Source organism: Aristolochia californica, unplaced genomic scaffold (genome assembly GCF_029961685.1).
Source record: "Aristolochia californica isolate CCGP_79_NKW_82.1479 unplaced genomic scaffold, dmAriCali1.0.hap1 SCAF_14, whole genome shotgun sequence".
Lineage (NCBI taxonomy): Eukaryota > Viridiplantae > Streptophyta > Magnoliopsida > Piperales > Aristolochiaceae > Aristolochia > Aristolochia californica.
The window spans coordinates 2,552,041-2,572,297 of NW_027181815.1; the positions used below are offsets into that span (position 1 = coordinate 2,552,041).

Sequence of the window (20,257 nt, forward strand, 5' to 3'; positions counted from 1 at the left end):
GGCGAGGCTCATGTTAGTCATGTAGTAAGCGTGAGGTGAGAACGAAAATCAGGAAAAGAATAGACGCAATGGACGAAAAAGCTTCACTCCGAGCAAAATTCCCTTCGTTCCCTTACGAGCCGTATCAGATACAGCTCGATTTCATGAGCGCTCTCTACGATGCTCTGAACCGTGGTGGAATTGCCATGCTTGAAAGTCCCACAGGTAAAGCCCCTTCATCGTACCTTTCCTTTATTGTTATAATCTGGTTGTTCCTCGTTGTTTTCTTGGTTATTTTGAAACCCTTGTCAGGTACGGGAAAAACTCTCAGCATTATATGTAGTGCTCTTCAATGGGCCGTCGATCAGAAGCAGAAGCCGAAGAACGCTCCAACGGCTCAGTCCGTTTCAGACGACGAGCCCGATTGGATGCGGGACTTCGAATCGAAGAAAGACGAAGGGAGTTCTGTTCAGCCTTGGTTAAATAAAACGTCTCGTGCACGTTCCGGATTGGGGAATTTCGAGATGAGAAGTTGTGATTTTAGTCGCAACGGGTCTCATGAAGCTTCTGGGAAGAAGAGAAATGACACCTTGCAGTTGGATGAGGACGAGGAGTTTTTGATGGAAGAGTATGAGAGTGAAAAGGAAATAGCAGATGTAAAGCGGAAGGCGAGTGGATCATTTAGTTCGAGTGACGAAGATGAACTGGAGGAGGAGGACGAGGAGGCTTTCAAAGTTTTCTTCTGTAGCAGAACCCATTCTCAACTTTCTCAGTTTGTCAAGGAGTTGAGGAAAACGGAATTTTCTTCAAAGATGAATGTGGTTTGTTTGGGGTCTAGGAAGAATTTATGCATTAACGAAGGTACGGTTATCAAGTGAACATAGTTTACACAACAGCTGCGACAATTCCCAATTTTTGCTTATGGGTCTGTTTCAGATGTATTGAGGCTTGGGAATTCAACTCGGATCAACGAGAAGTGCTTGGAGTTGCAGAAGAGTAAAAAGCAAGACGTGTCCAAAATTAAGGTTAGTGTTCTCAAATCAGCTTGATGTGTGAGGGATCCATATGCGGTGTGTGTGCTACTAGTAAGTGCTTTTTGTTATTGTAGCATCAAAACCAACCAACAGAATTCTGGAAGAGTTTCTCTTTTAGCTGTTTCTTTCTTCGTTGGTCCTTTTTCTTTCTCTTTTTGTTAAAAATACCATTTACTTGGTTTCACTTTCTCTTTAGTGAAGAAGAGTTACTTATATGGAGTATGATAATCCTCATAAGTGCTCCAGTAAGTAGAGAGAAAATTGCTCAAATTTTGGATGCAGTGCTCGGGATTGGTTTTGTGGAAAAAAATATTCTGAAACTTTAAAATCTTCCTAGGCCCTTTATTTGATTAACCTTTCTTAAGTTTGAAAGAGAAAATGCTAAAACAAATGTTTATAGTACTAATTTCTCGTTATTACTTTGATTGCAAATTTGCTTCTACCCAAGACTGATACTTCATTGGATTAACATTCATAAATGACCCTTGACAGTTCACGGAAGATGTGTAAGGGACTGTGAGGTGGTGCTAAGAAGAGTGTGGAATCCCATAGCAAATTTCGTGAATTTGCATATTTTCACCTTGTAAAGTGTTAGTATTGGCTAATTAATGTCGTTTGCCTCTTACCTCTTGTCTCGCAGTAATACCGACGTAATTTTGTGTTTTTTAAGCCAATGTCAGATGGGTCACCTTTTCTCATATAGTTACTCATTTGCAGCGAAGCGATGGAGGTAGAATTCGTCGAACAAAAGCTTCTTCAGGATGTCCATTGCTCCATAAACAGAAGCTACAGATACAGTTTAGAAGTCAAGCTTCTGAGCTTGATGCATTGGACATTGAAGATATGGTACAGCTTGGAAGGATGATAGGGACCTGTCCCTATTATGGATCTCGCAGTATGGTTCCAGCTGCTAGTCTTGTGGTGCTTCCCTATCAATCTCTTCTCTTGAAATCATCTCGGGAATCACTTGGTCTAAATTTGAAAAACAGTGTTGTAATAATCGATGAAGCTCACAATCTTGCAGATTCCCTTTTGAATATGTACAATTCCAAAATCACTGTTTCACAGGTACAACTCAATGCTTCAATTGCCTCTTCTGGTTGACTACCACTAGGGTCTTTTTTGTAGTTTTACTTTAAAATGTTGAATATGATGAAAATATTACAGATTTTAATCTTGTTTGCTTTTCATTCTCCAGCTTGAGCAGATCCACTTGCACCTAAAGTTGTATCTTGACAAGTTCTTTAATCAATTAGGAGCTGGGAATCGGCGGTACATCCAAACTTTGATGGTTCTGACGAGGGCTTTTCTTCGGCTGTTACTTGATGATAGTAATGTTCTGGGAGAAGATTTTTCTGATTCTTCACTGACCATAAACAATTTCCTATTTTCACTTGACATTGACAACATCAACTTGGTCAAATTACAGAAGTATATAAAAGAGAGTAAAATTACTCACAAGGTACCTCTGATGCTACTGGACTACATGACTGGTACTTTTCCTTATAGTGAGATAACTGACAAAGAAATTTTCAGGTAAGTGGCTATGCAGCTAAAACTATTAGCTTGCAAAGAGGTCCGGCAGTTGATGTTGATGGAAGTGGTGGTGCTGAAGGAACAGTCGTATCAGGGTTCCAGGCATTTGTTGATATCTTGCTTTCACTCACAAATAATGATGCCGAAGGAAGGTTAATACTATCACGGAGGAGAACCTCTCAACCGCAGCACGAAGACGGATACCTGAAATATATCATGCTCTCTGGGGAGAAATTGTTTAGGGAGGTTAGAGAAACAATTTCTCAGAAAACTGTATCCAAAGGATTTCATTCATTGAAAGAAGAATGTTGTGGCTCATTATAGTATTGGTGCTTTACTAACCTCATGTTCTTCACATCTGCATGCAATTATTTTACAGATAGTTGATCAAACCCATGCCGTTGTGCTTGCTGGGGGTACCTTGCAGCCTATAGAGGAGACAAAGGAGAGACTCTTCCCAAACGTATCGCCTGACCAGTTTCATTTTTTCTCTTGTAATCACATTGTACCTCCTGAGAGCATTCTCCCTATAGCTGTTTCGAAGGGCCCAATGGGCAGATCATTTGATTTCAGTTACAATGCCAGAAGTTTTACAGAGATGGTAAGTGTTTTTTATGTCTTGTCTGCCATTGCAGCTTCTGTGTTTATGCCGTCCTTAGGTCAATTTTGACCCTATTGGAACAACCTAAACTGAGAAGTATATGCAGCTGTAAGCCTAATATTATGTGCTGGAACTGCTTAATTTGTTTATTCTGTCCCTACATTGCATACGTTCTGAGAATCTTGACATCTTCATTGTGTTCTACCATGGAACCAGAAATCAAGAAATAAGTTTGAGGTATTAGTGACTAGAAGGGTGGAACACTGTAACTAGCAATGCATAAAAGAGCCCAAGGTTTCTCTTCATTGGTTTTCTTTTTGACCCACTTTGTCTCGTAGTCTTTTCTTCTTGCCTTTTTTGTTCACTAATTCTATGTTGCTGGCTTTCATTAAATGCTGGTAGGTAAAATGTTGCATGATTTTATTTTCTGTATGAAGTAGGGAAAGGTTGTCTGGGTACTTGCTTATTCTGGTGCGACCTCTGCAGTACCATGGGGCTGTCTCTGAATTAACATGGTGGGCTGCATGAACTGAGGCAGACCAAGGAGAATTTTGCTTGGTCCCATTGGAGTTGAGGCATATGTATATGACATGGAACAAGGGCATTGGCATTGGCATTCCCCTTTGTGCATGTTTTAGAGCCGATAGAAAATCTGACTGTAGCTTTTGATAAAGAAAAGGGTAAACCTGACTGATAATTGGCTTGCAAATGCAGATGGAGGAGCTGGGTCGTCTAGTTTGCAATCTAGTGGGAATAGTTCCTGAAGGGATTGTTATCTTCTTTCCTTCCTTTGAGTATGAAGCCAAGGTCTGCAATGCATGGCAAGCTTCAGGTGTCTTTGCTAGAATTGTAAAGAAGAAACCTGTATTTAGAGAACCTAAAAGTAATGCAGATGTTGACAATCTTCTTAAGCAATACAAGGAAGCCATAATATCAACCTGCAATGGTTCAGGAGAGGACCCACGGCAAAATGGTGCAGTTCTTCTTGCTGTAGTTGGCGGGAAGATGTCTGAGGGGATCAACTTCAGCGATGGAATGGGCAGATGTGTTGTAATGGTTGGACTACCTTATCCTAGCCCTTCTGACCTTGAGTTATTGGAGAGGATCAAGCATATTGAAGGTTTCAGCGAACCAAATATTCCTGGCTCAAAAAATTCGCTTGTGGAGGAGTCTGTTGAAACAACTATTCAATCTGGCATTGAAGTATTAAGAAGCTGTAAGAGAAAGGGGCGAGAATACTATGAAAATCTGTGCATGAAGGCCGTAAATCAATCAATTGGTATGCCTGATTCTTGCTCAACAAACCTGTGATTTGTTCCTAACCATAATTCCTTTTACTGGAGCACTCATTTAATTTCTGCTATGATAATGCAGGTCGAGCAATCAGACACATTGGTGACTATGCAGCAATCTTGTTGGTCGATTCACGCTATGCATCCAATCAATCAAAAGGGTTTCAGTCGCAACCAACTAGCAAGCTTCCTCAGTGGATAAAAAATCGTCTAGTTTCTGCTCCTGAAAACTATGGAGAAGTTCATAGACTTCTTTGCCAGTTTTATAAACTCCACAAACAGAGAAGCTGTCAATAGAAAATCCGACCGTGAGTAGTTGGCTTCCTTTGATGGCTTATGGTGATTTGTCTGCAGGATGAAGCCCATCCATTTCGTAGAGTTAATCTGCTATTGCAAGCCTAGCAAGTTCAAGAATCAAAATCAGCAATATTGTCGACGGTAAATCTTTGGCGACCTTAGTGCAGATGGATAAGCAAATGTTCGTATGATTAAAGACATTAAATTGCAGTTGCAGAGGGTTGGTAGAAGACACTATTTGTATGCCCTGCTCCTAGTGTTCATTCCTTACCAATAGAACTACACTTAATTCCAAGATTTGGGATGCAAATTTTTCCCTAAATCTCGAATTTGGAAAATCTCGAAATTGAGAATTGTCTTTTACGTTAGCGACAAAATGACTGCACAAAGAGACAGTAGCATGTAACTGACAGTTAGATTTTTTGTGCCGTCACATCCTGTTATCCCGTTTTATTCCACCTGGAAGATTTGGAAACAGTTGTACGACAGTAGCCGAGCTAATCTTCCCCGATCGTCTCCTCTTTGAAAGTGAAAACTCCCAATTATTCGTCTTAAATATTGTGATTCGCAGAGGTCAGTATCATCTTTTCTGATTTCAGCTCCAGCACGTTGGCAGCCAGCAGCGATATGGATCCGAAGGTGCAAGAAGGTGAAGAAGAGATTCAACGAGCAGTAACTCGAGATGAGAATGACACATTATGCAGCGGCCGTTGTCGTCATGGCCGGCTCAACAAGTACGCTCTAGCAAGCTGTGTTTTGGCTTCCATGACATCAATTCTGTTGGGCTACGGTATGTCAGAGGTAAAGCACCTTTGATCATGTGTGACCCCAGTAAGCAGAACGAAAGGTTTGATATGAAATTAGGATTTTTTTTCCTTGCAGATATCGGTGTGATGAGTGGTGCGGCGTTCTTTCTCAAGGATGATCTGAAGATATCCTCGACCCAGGAAGAGATTTTGATCGGATCGCTGAATTTCTGCTCCTTAATTGGGTCCATGGCTTCGGGGAAAACTTCCGACTGGATTGGGCGGAGATACACCATCGTCCTCGCCTCAGTTACCTTCTTCATCGGCGCTTTGCTGATGGGCTTGGCTCCTTCTTTTTCGTTCTTGATGGCGGGGAGGGTAGTTGCCGGAATCGGGGTTGGCTATTCACTCATGATTGCTCCTGTCTACAACGCGGAAATTTCCCCCGCCATGACCAGAGGCTTCCTCAGTTCTCTGCCGGAGCTCTTCATCAACGTGGGTATCTTACTTGGGTACATCTCCAATTACGCCTTCGCGGGTCTGCCACAGAACATAAACTGGCGATTGATGCTCGGAGTTGCAGTTGTCCCTGCTCTCGCTGTTTCACTCGGCGTCTTGGCCATGCCAGAATCACCGAGATGGCTCTTAATGCAAGGCCGAGCGGGCGAAGCTAAAATGGTTTTGCTCAAAACCTCGCACCATGCCGATGAAGCTGAGCTCAGACTCGCTGAGATCACGGGAAACCATGATTAATCCCTCCGCTTCCTCTCACCGGCACGAAAAATCCGTATGGAAGGAACTTTTGTGCCCGTCTTCTCCCATCCAGAGGATTCTCATCGCTGCAATAGGGATAAACTTCTTCATGCAGGCCTCCGGTAACGACGCGGTGGTTTACTACTCCCCGGAAGTATTCAAAGCCGCCGGAATCAAGAAGAAGAAAGATCTCGTCGCCGTCACAATTTTGATGGGTCTGACGAAGACATTCTTCGTCTTCGTCTCAGCGGGGTTCTTGGACAAATATGGAAGGAGGCCGCTCCTCCTTCTCGGCTCCACTGGTATCTCCATCTCGTTGGCTCTGCTGAGTGTCAGCTCCAAAATCCAGCAGAATTCGGAAGCGAAACCCAGATGGGCGATCATCTTATCCGTGGTGGCCATCTGCGCAGACGTCTCTTTCTTCTCGATCGGGCTGGGGCCTATCAACTGGGTGTACTCGTCAGAGATTTTTCCGACAAGGCTGAGGGCGCAGGGGACGAGCATAGCGATTTCGGTGAACCGAGTGGTAAGCGGGGTGGTTTCAATGACATTTCTGTCCGTATCCACCGCCATCTCTTTTGGGGGAACGTTCTGCATCTTTGCAGCGGTATCCGCCGTGGGGGTGGCGTTCATCTACGTGTTCTTGCCGGAAACGAAAGGGAAGACGCTGGAAGATATGGGAGTGTTGTTTGAGGACAGATTGCAGCGACGAGAAAGAAAAGGCAAGGAGGAGAGTTGCACGTTGTGTGCATAGTTTTCCTTCATATTGGACCAGACATTAACCTCGTTCATATATGACTGATTCTCACATAAAAAAAATGGTTTTTAACTTAAAACGTAATACCTTGACTAGTTATTTCAATTAGGTTCAATCATTTTCTTATGAAGAAATGGTGATTTTTTTTTCACTAAGCCATGACCAAGTAGCTACATAGATTGCCTATCTGCTGTCTCTCCCAGTAGCACCGGATCTAATGAACGTTTCCTGTTGCGTCTCCCAGTAGTTCCTGGAAAGCAGTACAGGATTTGGAACTTCTTTGTTGTCTCTCCCAACAGTACCGGAATTGGCGCTTCCCTGTTACCTTTCCCAGTAGTTTCTGGAAAGCAGGATTGGATCTGGCGCCTCTCTGCTGTCTCTCCCAGCAGTATTGGAACTGGTGCCTCCCTGTTACCTTTCCCAGCAATTTTTGGAAAGCAGCATCGAATCTGGCACTTTTCTGCTATCTTTCCCAACAAATTCACGAAGAAATGGTCTCTTCGGAACCCAAAAAAAAAAAATTAACTATTATTATTTTTAAAAATAGTTAGTGAAAATGAAATAATGATCAATTTTTTTTATTAACTATTTTTTAAAATAATAATGATCAAATTCTTATTTTTTTCTTAGGGTTTCATACGAACCCAAAGACAGAAGAAAATCACTAAAGTAGTATTTGGTAGCATTAAAAATGGGAGAAATTAAAAGAAAGAGAAAGAGGAGAAATAATAACTTTTTTGTATTTACATGATAAAATGTTTAAAAAATTAGAAATCTAAAATATTATAATTCTTATTTTAAAATATTTATTTAGTTATTAGTGTTAAACTTAATATATAAACACATTAATGGGACAAAAGATAACCAGCTCCGGATTCGATAAAAAGAAGTTAAAACAAAACGATCGCGATGGGACTCGAACCCACAATCTCCCGCTCCGGAGGCGAGCGCCTTATCCATTAGGCCACGCGATCCTTTTCCCTATTATATTGATTATTGTTATTTAATCACAAATCCAAGCTCCTTGAATCTAATTACACCAAGGTCTTAATTATTATTATTCCTAAAAATAGTTAGTAATTTTTTTAATTATTATCTTTTTTTATTAAGCATTTTTTAGAATAATAATAATTAAATTATTTTTTCCCTCTTACCTGCGTGCTGGTCCCCGCTGTACAGTAATGAACCTGTACTGATCCGAACCCCAAGAGTCGTCCCCCACATTGAATTCAAATATCGAAACTGGTTCTCTCTTCTCTTTTCGTTTTTCAAAAAAGCTTAGGTTACATCATGTCATGATCTACGTAACACATGCAGAGTCCACCCCTAAAAGCTGCCACCTCCACTTTCCAACCTTGTTTGCTTCCCCTTGTTCCTCTCCACCCACGGTGCGTCCGCCAAGTCAAAGACTGTAAAACGATGGAAAGAAGAGGCATTCTGCCTTTTTATCTTTGTGCCCAAGTCGCTTCAGAGAATCTCCTGGACGCGGCCAAACGTGCTCCGCCGAGGTTGCTCAGCCTGGTTTTTGTCTTTTGAAGCTTCAGGCATCGAAGCGGACAACGGGATGGAGCCGCGCTTGAACTGTGGGGAGTTAATTAACCCAGAACTTGATGTAGGGAGACAATTTGTTGACAATTTTGCCTTTGTCCCCCCCCCCCCCCCCCCCCCCCCCCCCCTGCATCACCGAAGATTTACGTTTTACAGGAAGAAACAATATTTGGTGGGACTAATCGGAGGTCGTGCGATCGACTGGTGGCGCATGCAAAAGCGACCCATCAAGGATTCTTCTCTGATATCACATCGCCGTTAATGAAGGGGTATTGAACCAGAGACAAAGGGGTTTGTTATACTCGACGTCCTATCTCCATTTTTTTTGAAAAAAATTCAAATAGTTTCTGGGTCTGTGAGGGGAGCACGTAAAATGAATATTGAATTGTCTCTGTCAATGGGAGCCAGGAAACAAAAAAAACAGTTTTACCAAGGACGTCCCAGAAAACAGCTCTTTTAAAAGAGATCATCTATTTATGCCCACTAGAATTTTTCCATATAAGGTGTTTGATAAAAGGCCTGAAAGTGATTTCATATCAAAAGCAGTAGAAGCGGCAGCAGCTGCAGCAGTCGATGCAGAAGCAGCATATGCATATAAGCCATTGCTGTACATTCTGCAACATCATTTCCTACAGATTCATTTTTTCCGTTTCTGTGGGAATCTCTTACAGTGATTACTTGAAAAGGAAATTTTATGTGTGGTTAGTTGATTGAGCTTCGGAACTTAAGAAAGCTCAATCCTATTCAGATTTCACCAAGAAACTGGATATTACTATGCAGAGATTTGCATTAATTCTTCTCTGATTGCACTTGTTCCTATTCATAGCAGCTTCCCTCTTCGACATTGAAAGATTTATTGTTCATCCAACGGGAGCATGGAATTACTGAACTGATAACCATATCAGGCGATCATTGACGTCTTACATTAAATTGTTCTTTTCTACCAATATCAGCTAAGGTCAATGGCCAGTCGGGTCGACTCAGTAAGAGACTCTGTCAATGCAAGACTCTCCATTATTAGGAGCATAAGAAATTCCAATTCATAGTTCTCAACTCCAGTTTGTTGGGCTAACGAAGAAAACATTTTTTTTTTTTTGTATTTTAAGGAGTGAATTACTTGAACAATGGGAAGAATCTACTGAACCAGAGGTAAGTGGAGCTGCAGTTTTTAATAGTAAACACATTTTTTTTTATTTTTTGACAGTTGAAACCTGTTCAAAGCAAGAAGCTTTAGTTATATGATAACAATCGATTTGGAGCAGATTATGTCTTGGTTTAACCTCTGTCCAACTCGGTGTTAATCCGTTAGTCTCCCAACTCGGGCGAGTGATGACGATAGGGTGAGCTCGCCTCTCAAAGAGAGGTGAGAAAACGTTGTCCTGGGTATTTATATACATGCAGAGGGGCGCCCACTTCCTTTTCAAACCAGAAGCATCTGTAATCTGCAATTCTTTTCGCTCATTCTTTTCTCGTCCTGTACTAAGGGACAAGAAAACCCATCATGGAGAGACGATTGAAACTCGGAATTTCTCGCATGTTTGGTCTCTCTTTCTTCTCCTGCCGAAACAGAGATGCTTCTGCTATGGCCCAAGACCCCATTTTCATATCCAGTAGAGATATTCAGCACCCTCTGAAGCCACCTCAGCCGCCGCCGCTACCTGTACCTGTGCCTCCGTTACGGAGATTTCCTTCCCTCTGTCCATCAAGGAAGGCCATTGTTCCTGCTGAAAGCCAGAAGGAGACCAGAACAAAACTATGTCCTCCTGCTCCTCCTACTTCTCCGCTCAATTCTTGCCGCAGAATGCAAGAAATTGATGAGAGCGTGGAGAAGGGAAAGAGAAAGGAGAAGCCCAGGAAGATGAGAAGCTGCAGGAGCGTGAAAGACGGCAAGAAATCGTTCAGAGGTAAAGAAAATTTTGACATGATGGTTCCTAGCACCTCATCGGCCGATAGTTATTGTTTCTTCAGCAGCGAGGAAGAAAGAGAGGTTGAAGGGATGGAAACGTTGTTCTCTCGAAAAAGCTTCTCTTCGGATTCCTCCTGGGAGTCTCACCGGCGTCGTCGCCTGGCCTTGAGACGGAGAACCCGGCGAAGAAAGACCAAACCCAGAAAAGAAAACTCAAACACTGATGCGCAGCTATCGGATCTGCCAGCGAGAGCAAGAGTTAAAGGCAGTTTCGCGGTGGTGAAGCGGTCGAGAGACCCCCATGCCGATTTCAGAAGCTCGATGGTGGAGATGATAATGGAGAAGAAGATTTTTGGGGCGCAGGAGCTCGAGCAGCTTCTTTACTGTTTCCTATCTTTGAACTCCGCTTGCCACCATCGCGCCATTCTGGAGGTGTTTGAGGAAATTTGCGAAGCTCTGTTCTGTAATTGGTCTTAAACTTCGTTTACTCTTCTCAACAGTTCAATTAAACAAATCTGTATTTACTGTTGGTCTCCTTTTTTCATTTGAAATGATATGACTGTAATCTGGAACTAGTCCTCCTTTGATCTCTTCTGTTTCTTCTTGGCCACATTCGGTTTTGATAGCTGTATTTCAGAATCTGCCTCTGCTCGCAGATTTTCCTACAGCCGCAGCATCTGCTGCACATGCTGTATTCTTTACCTCCATTTAATGTTTCTCTGCTTTTAGTCGTCCTTGCGCAAGGAGCCACTATTTCCTTCCATCAATGAGTCATCTGCACAGTGTACTTGTCGGAATCGATCTGAGATGGGTTTTAGTGGACGAACCCAGCAAATGATATCTAATCCAATCATTCTAAAACGAAAACACAATCGAAGTCGGATATTTGTTTCAAGAATCTCTGTATCTTGGCTTCCGCATTAAGGTTTCAGAAATTTTATGATATTTGTTCAAGAATGTCTGTTCAAGCTACCAATATTATAGCTTGCTCATGATGGTTTCAGAAAATTTTAACAATGATTTCAGAAGCAGAAACGAAACCCATAATAGAAAAATCATTCAGGAGGGGGGCTACTTGCTTGATTTGAATCTGCAGTAAGAAGAATTAATTTTTTTCTACGCGTTTTTCCACGGATTAGGTGAGCCACCGATCTTTCTGTCGGAATCAACACGAATAGTTTCAAAGTTGAAAGAGGTTGAAATTGGCGTGAAAAGAGAAAAGTAGGGAAGAATTTCCGATGCCCCGGATCGGCGGTAAACGGCTCCTCGGTTCTTTCAATCGTGAATTAAACTAGGTAATAAAGGTGTAAGAAGAGCCAAAAAGCACAAGGAAATATCAGCCATGATTGACGCTTACAACACGTTGGGAATTCCCCTGTTGGGGTATATCTCACGTGGGCTTTGTTCGTATCTATTTGCTTTTCTGAATTTAGAATCACGTTTAGTCTCATTGGGCTGCAGCCAATCACATTTTTAACGTTCTCTTGACCTAATTGGTTCTACTTATAAGGGACCGATGAGGTGCATGGTTCATCAACATTTATTTATCTTAATAAGTATTAATCATTAAAAATAATCACAATTAATTAATGGTTAAAAGGTAATTAAGTAATAATATAAAATTATTTAAATTTGATTAGTTAATAAATTGTAATTAATATTTAAATAAATAATTCATATTTTATTATTATTATAATACCTTATTATTTATAATTATTAATTATTAAAATTATTTATTAAATAAATTTTAATTAATCCTTAATGATTAATAAAAAGATAAATCATTAGTTAGTGCACAATGAATAAATAATAGTTTATTATTTAATCCTTGATTTTTTAATTAACTATTATTAATTAAAATACAATTTATTTTAATTACTATTTGAATAATTAACTATTACTAATTGATTTAGTTATAATTAAGTATTATTAATAATTAATACAATTATTCATTTATGGGTTCAGATTTTTGACTCTACATGCGGCCTCCTCCTACTAGCAGCAACGTATTCATATTTCACATCAGACCGACTTCAACACTCTGAATTGGAAGTCAGTCAATAAATGGAGTTGCAGGTGCTGAGTTCTTAGGAAAGCAAACGGAAGAAGAAAAAGGGACTGGACAGGCGAAAATTTGAAGGGAAAATGTTGGCCTCTGAGAATAAAACCAAAGCTTCCTTTAATGAGCGAGCCCTTTTACCCTCCTCGACTGCCGCAAAGAAAGCTCTCTTACATTGTAGACGTTTGACAACTAACCCTGCAAATCAGGAGCTTTCTGGAATGGAAACGAAACGAAGGTAGTTTCCAACTTTCCACTGCAACAGGGACGCGACTCCTCTCTTTTCTGGTGAAAACGTCTTGTTTGGATACTGACAGTGATCCAGTATTTGAGCTCTGTGCAGGGATTTAAGCTTATCTCTGGTCTCCTACCTTTAGCCACCTAGGAGACGAGAATGTATAGGTTACCGAGACTATCTGCTGTGGCAGACGAGTCCGTTTTGCCGAGTTAAAGTTTGGACTCTTTGCTGCCCTGTGATGGACATGGCTTCTGTTCACGAGCTTCGAAACCCGGGCGGGGTGAGAGTGACTTCAGAGAGTTTTATGAGTCTGCTAAGTTTTATTTCATGTCTATTTGCAGGGCTGTAACCTCCAAATTAGGTTATTTTATAGAGAAATATGAGCCTAAACACAAGAATTGCAATACAAGAAAATTGAAAAACGATGGGGGTGGTACTAAGCCAAACCTTCACCCAAATGATAGGTTGGAGTTTAAACCCGGCTTGAACACTGGATCAAACTCAGTTAATAATTTTATGCTCGAAGTATTCAGATCAAGCCAAATTTCGCACTATGTACCCACTCATGGACCTGGGCCTAGTCGGAATGGAGGGGATAAATAGGAGGAACTCCCATCGGTGGGCTCTGTAATAGGTTTGAGGCAGCTCCAAATGCAATAAAAATCATTTATGGGGATATATAGGATTATGAAGGTATAGGAGAAAAATGTAATTTATGTTGTGGACGATTTAAAGCGTTCTGAAGTTTCACTCAAAAGTCATTAAAAGACAGCAGCTAAAGTTGTGGACTACACAAACTACTAATAGAATAGGGACCAAATTTAAGTAATTAGTGGTTGGGTTGGACCATTACTGCCTCGTGGTCCATTCTCTCACTGCCTCTCACGACTTTTCACTAGAGGCTGGAATTTGTAGGCTTCGCTATCATCGATAACTGAAATGATTATTATAAATCAAATAATTCTTCACCGAACATATTTTTCAGTATCAGACAAGAGAATCCAGAACTTTCGGAAGTCAATGGCAACTCAGAAGGGGTTACTGTAGATTGAGAACGAGATGTAATGGAGGGATCAGCTTATTCCTACCTCTGTTTGGATCGATGGCTTCAAATTATGAGAAATTTCTCCTTTACGTTCGTAGACGATCCAAAACCTTATCTAATACGAGCAGAAAATCCAAAGTGGCTTTATCATAAAGAAGCCAAGAGCAAGATTCGAGAACAGTAACCCAAAGATCTCCTGGGAGATTCCTGGAGAAGGAAAAGGGAAAAGGGTACAAGTTGCTTAGATGCCTTAAGAACACAGAGCGGCTCCTGCCTCTCGAAAGTAATCTTTCCGAGAAGATGAGGTGCAGAGTGCAGCACTACTGTTTACTCGCTGTCTTTCACTGAACATCCCTGCCAGGAGCACACGACCTCTGTTGGGAGATTCCATGCCATTATTAGCATGGTGCGATCTTCTGGAGGAAATCTAGACAGAGAAGAGAGAATCCACTTGTTCGTGGGCTTCTGATCTGGGGAAAGCTAGGGTGGATTTGGCTCAGGACGGTGGGCTTGATCATGGGACGAAAGTGGGAGGAAATTAAATCTCGAGCTGAAGCATTGGGATAATTTTAAAGTCAAATTACAGAAACGCTTGCAGAGGAAGAGAGAAGGGAGGCTTCGTGAGTACTTCTCCCTTTTTCTTTTGGTGCATCCCAATAGAGAAAGGTATCTGATCCTGCAACCGGAATCAAAAACATGTGGAAATCACGTTCGAATGATTGAAGGAAGGTCATGGGCAAGTTGCAAGTGGCGGTCCCAAGATCGTAGTGAGTGATGCACAGGCTCACGCTGCGGAAGAAAGAGAAAGAGATAGGTCACGTACGAAGACCCGATTCAATAGAACAAGAAAACAAGACACAGCTAGCTAGCTGAGCTTGGTTTTGGAACAGAGAGAGAGAGAGGAAGAGAGATCTGGATGGACATTCCTTCCTCAGCATTTAGCTGCTGCTGTCGCATTCTCGAACCCCTCGCATGCACGTGTTACCCTTTTCATCTTCCCCATAAAGCACACTACACCGAACTGGCTACCCATCTCCCTCTTAGTGGACTGTGGGTTCTCTCCCTCCTCTCTGTCTCTCTTTCACTCTATCTCTCTGCTACATTGTTCTTACCTTCCTGCTTCTCACTCGTTTCTTCCTCAGATCGTTCTTTCCACTTGACACCCATAGTACTCTTCTGTTCACAATATCGAAGCCAGGCGATTCGTGATCTCTACCTCTCATTTACAATATTTTCAACAGTATTAAAACTGATCTAGGGTTTAGTGTCACGAACAGTATCAACACAGATGTTAGGGTTGTGATGTTTCAGGGCAAAAACGGGTAGTGAATCTCAGACATCATTAACGATGGTGATGGTCACCGACATGGGTGGTTTTTTTATCGAGGTGAAGAGAGAAGAGGCCGACGTGAGATGCTTCGAAGCACTGTAGAGAGTAGCCTGACCCTGAACATAGAAGCTCCCTGGTCCACCCAGCCATGTGCTTCCTGATAACTCCAAAAGAAAATTTCTACATAGAAGCTGGCAGTTGAATCAGGTGAGAGGAGTCTGTCCAGTCCAAACCAGAGAAGAATGCGACTGTTAACAATTATAATGACAAAGATAATATTGGTCGCAAAGTGGGCAAGTAGGTAAAAAGCAGAAAGAAGAACGGACCAGGGGTTGTGTGGGAGGGAGAAAGAGGTGACTGGTCTGCTGCTTATTATGTCTCAAGTGGGTTGCCCTGCCAGTACCTCCTGTGGGTAGGAGACTCAGACAGTTGGTGGAAGTAAAGAAGGTAGGACCCATGAAGAGATGGCCGCTAGATCTGGTAGGCCCCTGCAATTATTTCTTCATGGCCGCTAGATCTGGTAGGCCCCTGCAATTATTTCCATCGTGTTTGCTTGTCCTTAAATAGGAGTTTAGGAGAAGCAACCCTTGATGTTGATATTTCGGGTCTACCTGTCTCAACCATTCCTTTTTGTTGCTTCTACCCCGGCTGTGTTTAGAACGGAGAAAGTGGCAAGAAGAGAAAAGAAAAGAAGTTTCTTTTCTCTTGTTTGGATGCCTATGGAAAATGAGAGAGAAAATGGAAGAGAGATATAGTTTCTCTTGTTTGGATACAATTGAAAATTTTATTAACTAAGAGAGAAATCTTTTCTCTCAATGATTCTTTGTTGCCAAAACAACAGAAAATAACTTTCTTTCTGTCCGTCTTTTGAGTGTATTGGCTAGCCGTTGTCATTATGTGGGTTGCAAACAGTCCCTAAGGGTTTAAAACCCTTAGAAAATAAATTAAAATGAGAATTTGAGCATTATTTTTCCCAAGAAAGTTAGTGAAAATGAGATAATAATCAAAATCTTCTTTTCACTAACTATTCTTGGGAATAATAATGGTCAAATTCTCATTTTCTTTTATTTTCTAAGAGTTCCAAACAGACCCTAAAGGATTGTCCCACTTGGAAAACTGAGAAAAAAAATTGGGTTTGTAAAGAAGACTCCTAACTTAGTTTGATGTGGCAAGTTTACATCTGTCGAATACGACTACATAATCAGTTCCAAAAGAAATGGATGGCTATCAGGTTTGCATTTCTCACTACTAATAAACATTCAATTTATAAAATAAACATCTAAATACGATTAGATACCATTAAGAAGTTTTTTCAAAAGTAGATTCTTTTTGTGTTCTTGAAGAAGAATTCTCCGCTTTATCTTAGTAAGTTTTCTTGATAGTCGCCTCTTATAAGAGTGTTTTGAATGTGGGGAGAACTGATTATGAAGATAGGCTGAGAACGGTTGAAATATATATTGGATAAGTGTGAGCTTTGTCTTGAATCAATCTTATTTAAGCTTATTTTTTCAATTTTAGTTGATCAAAACTCTACCTAGGTAAGTATAGTAGAAGGGAAATCGGTATTCAACAACAAACTGATGAAGCATTTATGTGTAGGTGCAGGATGAACAGGAGCAAAAGGAAAGGGACGGTGGGCATGAATACACATACTGGCTAGTAAATGAGGAGTGGTCCATTAGGGATGAGAATCAATAGCAGCCTCAAGAGGAGCTTTTCCTTTCATGGCTTTGAAGAAAGGGTGCAGGATGAACCTCATCTGTCATTTCAGAATCTGAGAAAACCAGATGGAGCTTGGAAGTGTAAGTTATCTGAATTGCTAGCTGTGACTCAGACAATGCCATGAAAGAAAAAAATAAAGAAAGTGATACATAAAATCTTAAGACTACATGAGAAAAGAACATTAGAATCCTAAACCCTCCTTTCAAATCCAAAACATCATCATCATCATCATCACCAACAATAATGAACAAATATGAAGAAAAGAAAGAACAGCTAAGTACCCACCTCCCCTTGTCTAATCTAATCAAACACAGTCATCCCCAAGTTGGAAAATTTTTGATATACAAACCATGGTTACCGAGTTCACAGGAGCCCCAATCGAAACCAATTTTGCTGATTAATCTAGTCTCTTTCAGGCTGTTCCTCTTAGTTAAATCTCTCACTAGGAGTGTCGATCGCCTACTATGGTAAGAGTGACAGTCCATGTCCAACTGATCACTGTGCGAACGGAGTAACTTTAGTACAATCTATACAAACATTTTGGCTTTGCGTAGAGCTCTCTTCCCACCCAGATGGTTGCACCAGGGAGCTCTGATTTCTATCCATCACAGATTCTCTTCACTTCTTCTTTCTTCCTTCTCTACCTAAGTCTTCAGACCATTCTAGTAAAAGTGCTGGATTTTTTTCTTTTTCTTCGTTTCTTCTTTTGATCACCTTATTAGTTTCTCTCCTCGTCCATTTTCTCTTCTCTTCGTTTTAACTTATTCAGGATTTTTTCCTTCTCTGTTGAGTTCAGGCACAGGTTGGCGGCGGACAGGAGAAGGCCGTGAATTGCTTGGCCTCGACTCTCCAAGATCGCTCGATGTCTTGAGCGATTCTGATGGCGTCCATGGATGCTCCGAGGAGGCCCCTCTTTGTGAACCCCACTGCGTAGAGCCCGCACTCGCCTTTCCATCCGTTAGGGAAAGGCTTCCTCGGCAACCCATCCCTCTCCGAGAAGAATTCTCTCTCCTGAAAATGACCGATCAGTGAGATCAATCACAGACAGATCGCAAAAGCAAAAGCTACGATTGTCGATTTTATGGTACAATCAAAACGAATGACCCCCAACAACCAAATCGATCAGAGGCAAATCAAGAAAAGCAAGAGCCCACTACGACACCAAATGAAAGCAGAAAATTTAACTTCATATATGCTCTACTTACTTTCAACCAAGTGGGTACATTACTCCTGTAGCCTGTCGCCAGGATCATCGCGTCCAAGTCCTCTATCTTGCCATCCTCGAACTCGGCTCCTTTCCTCGTCAGGCTCTTTATCCCCCGACACACCTGTAATCCCAAAACATAATTTACTCGATATATATAACAAGCGACAACGGATCAATCATGGGATTTGATCAGATAAAGACAGCTTCGAGTTCCAACTGTAACTGACCTTGATTTCTCCGGATTTGATCTTGGCGAGGGTCCCGACGTCCAAGACGGGCGTCTTCCCAGAGATGTTCTTGAGCTGGAGAGGCCCGAGTCTGGGCCGGTCGAGGCCTAACAGGGCTGTGTCACCGAGCATCAGCCAAGAAAAGAGTAGCAGGAAGCGATCCACCATTTGTATGGAGAACCATTTGAGCAACCACATGGAGATCCCAAAAGTCGATTTCCCAAACATCTCCCGAGGCAAAACGTGCACCTGAGAAGACCGAAGGATCGGAGTAAATCTGTATGTTGTCGACACTGTCTTTTCTGCTATGGAAAGGTGTAATGCAGAGAAAGAAAGAACGGAAGGTAGTGCTTCATTCATATTCATATATAATGCTTTGCTTGGTTAGGTGGCACGAACAGAAGAAAGCAAAAAGGAAGTACAGGAGCCCCGCATGCGGACGCATCCCAAGAAAGTTAAGCAGAACGGAAGATTAAAAAAGGAAGAACGAAAGAAAAATGGGCGAGGAAAAGCCAGCATCGAGATCAACAGGTCAATCTTTCTCCAATTAAACCAAGCCGAGACATAGCAGAAAACAGACACTAGACCTAGGCAAGAAAAAGAAAATCTTTGGAAGTACATACGTATCACAGTGAAGAAGTTTGCAGTTACACAAACTGTTCGAGATACAGAAAAGGAACCTGTTTTCATGTACGATTTTATGGGGCAGAAAAATCATTCATGTGGGGTATTGCCGATGTGATTGGGATCTACAGGCAGAAAATTAAATCTACTTCTGTATCTGGGAACCGTATCGTATCCTTCGATAATTGCGGAATTCGATTATGTTTGATTTTTAACGAGAGAGCCAGAAATCCAATGAAGGAAATAAGGAATCATGTTTGTTGCCCTGAGCTTTTTAATCAAATATTCAAATTTAAGGGATGGAGGATACGTGTGATCCAGGATGGGAGAAGGAGGAGACAGAAGAAGATTAAGCGCAGTCAAGTATGGAAAAAGCTATCGATGAAACCTACCGAATCTCTTACTACAAGAGACGGACGAGCATTGTAGTGGCAAAGATCCAAGCAAACTTCCATGCCCGAATTGCCACAACCTACCACCAGCACTCTCTTTCCACGAAAGGCATCTCCACTCTTGTACAAGCTGGTGTGAATAATGGGACCCGCAAAATCTTCCATGCCGTCGATCTCCGGCACAACGGCCTCGGCATTCTCGCCGGTGGCGACGACAAGCCACCGGCAGACGTACTCAGTCTCCTTCTTGGGACCAGTCGTTCGCAGCCGCCAGATTCCGACCGCCGGATCGTATTCTGCACTTTCCACGGTCTCATTGAACGTGGGGGACAGCTCGAACTTGCGGGCGTAATTTTCCAGGTAGGCGATGAACTGCTGCTTGGTGGGGTACGTCGGAAAGGAAGCAGGAAAAGGCATGAGCGGCAGCTCGCAGAATTGCTTGGGCAGGTGGAGGCCGAGTCTGTCATACGTCTTGAGTTGCCAGAGCGACGCTATGCAATTGGCCCGTTCGATGATCACGCTGGGGACTCCCCGCTCTTTGAGGCAGGCAGCCGCGGCGAGGCCGGAGGGACCAGCTCCGACGATGACAGGGCCAGGAACCAAGACGCACCTTCCCGTCCCACGGCCATTTCCTAACGGATCATGGGCTAGCTTCCCTTCCATCTCCCTCAAATAGTTCATTAACCCAGAAGCTACTACTTAGTAGTAATGGTGGCAGTTAGTGACGCAGTTATTTCCTGTGTTCCTTCCCTAACAGTAAGAGCGACTGAAAGAGAGAGACAGACAGAAAAAGATGAAAGAGAGAAAGGGGGGATATCTCATGCAAAACCCAGAAAGAAGAACATGTGAAGGAGATGATTTAGGGCTGAGAAAGGCCGATTGGGAAGAGATTATGAGGAAGTTGAACTCCCTTCACTTATCTAAATAGGATAATCAGCTCCTGCTTTGTAGGAATGGATTCGGA

The 20,257-nt window shown here is 42.0% G+C and overlaps 3 protein-coding genes, 1 non-coding gene and 1 pseudogene across 4 annotated transcripts; 3 read left to right on the forward strand and 2 right to left on the reverse strand.

Moving 5' to 3' along the window:
• The first annotated feature begins 61 nt into the window (after positions 1-61).
• LOC137949584 (uncharacterized) lies at positions 62-5,242 on the forward strand. Its single transcript, XM_068795671.1, has 9 exons — positions 62-204; positions 292-840; positions 916-1,004; positions 1,731-2,081; positions 2,212-2,475; positions 2,550-2,795; positions 2,929-3,150; positions 3,865-4,429; positions 4,525-5,242. The coding sequence occupies exons 1-9, from the start codon at positions 69-71 to the stop codon at positions 4,737-4,739; spliced, it is 2,637 nt and encodes an 878-aa protein (XP_068651772.1). The 5' UTR covers positions 62-68; the 3' UTR covers positions 4,740-5,242.
• A 124-nt stretch (positions 5,243-5,366) lies between these two features.
• LOC137950214 (polyol transporter 5-like) lies at positions 5,367-7,022 on the forward strand (annotated as a pseudogene).
• Positions 7,023-7,896: 874 nt separating this feature from the next.
• On the reverse strand, positions 7,897-7,969 carry TRNAR-CCG (transfer RNA arginine (anticodon CCG)). Its single transcript has one exon. It is a non-coding gene; the product is annotated as a tRNA-Arg (tRNA).
• A 2,015-nt stretch (positions 7,970-9,984) lies between these two features.
• Positions 9,985-11,050, forward strand: LOC137950840 (transcription repressor OFP8-like). The gene has a single exon (XM_068797484.1). It carries the CDS (start codon positions 10,045-10,047, stop codon positions 10,924-10,926), a length of 882 nt encoding a protein of 293 aa, XP_068653585.1. The 5' UTR covers positions 9,985-10,044; the 3' UTR covers positions 10,927-11,050.
• Positions 11,051-17,548: 6,498 nt separating this feature from the next.
• Positions 17,549-19,974, reverse strand: LOC137949585 (indole-3-pyruvate monooxygenase YUCCA6-like). The gene is made up of 4 exons (XM_068795672.1): positions 19,294-19,974; positions 18,278-18,526; positions 18,049-18,171; positions 17,549-17,854 (listed from the first exon to the last, which is right to left on the reverse strand). The coding sequence occupies exons 1-4, from the start codon at positions 19,972-19,974 to the stop codon at positions 17,636-17,638; spliced, it is 1,272 nt and encodes a 423-aa protein (XP_068651773.1). The 3' UTR covers positions 17,549-17,635.
• Positions 19,975-20,257: the final 283 nt, after the last annotated feature.

What these genes read in the sequence shown, in the direction of transcription:
- LOC137949584 (XM_068795671.1), top strand. Translation starts at nt 69, where the DNA reads ATGGACGAAAAAGCTTCACTCCGAGCAAAATTCCCTTCGTTCCCTTAC. An exon ending in CATGCTTGAAAGTCCCACAG is followed by an intron (nt 205 to 291) that starts GTAAAGCCCCTT and finishes AACCCTTGTCAG; the next exon opens with GTACGGGAAAAACTCTCAGC. An exon ending in AAGACGTGTCCAAAATTAAG is followed by an intron (nt 1,005 to 1,730) that starts GTTAGTGTTCTC and finishes ACTCATTTGCAG; the next exon opens with CGAAGCGATGGAGGTAGAAT.
- LOC137950840 (XM_068797484.1), top strand. Translation starts at nt 10,045, where the DNA reads ATGGAGAGACGATTGAAACTCGGAATTTCTCGCATGTTTGGTCTCTCT.
- LOC137949585 (XM_068795672.1), bottom strand. Translation starts at nt 19,974, where the DNA reads ATGAACTATTTGAGGGAGATGGAAGGGAAGCTAGCCCATGATCCGTTA. An exon ending in CTCTTGTAGTAAGAGATTCG is followed by an intron (nt 18,527 to 19,293) that starts GTAGGTTTCATC and finishes CGGTCTTCTCAG; the next exon opens with GTGCACGTTTTGCCTCGGGA. An exon ending in TCAAATCCGGAGAAATCAAG is followed by an intron (nt 18,172 to 18,277) that starts GTCAGTTACAGT and finishes TTGGGATTACAG; the next exon opens with GTGTGTCGGGGGATAAAGAG.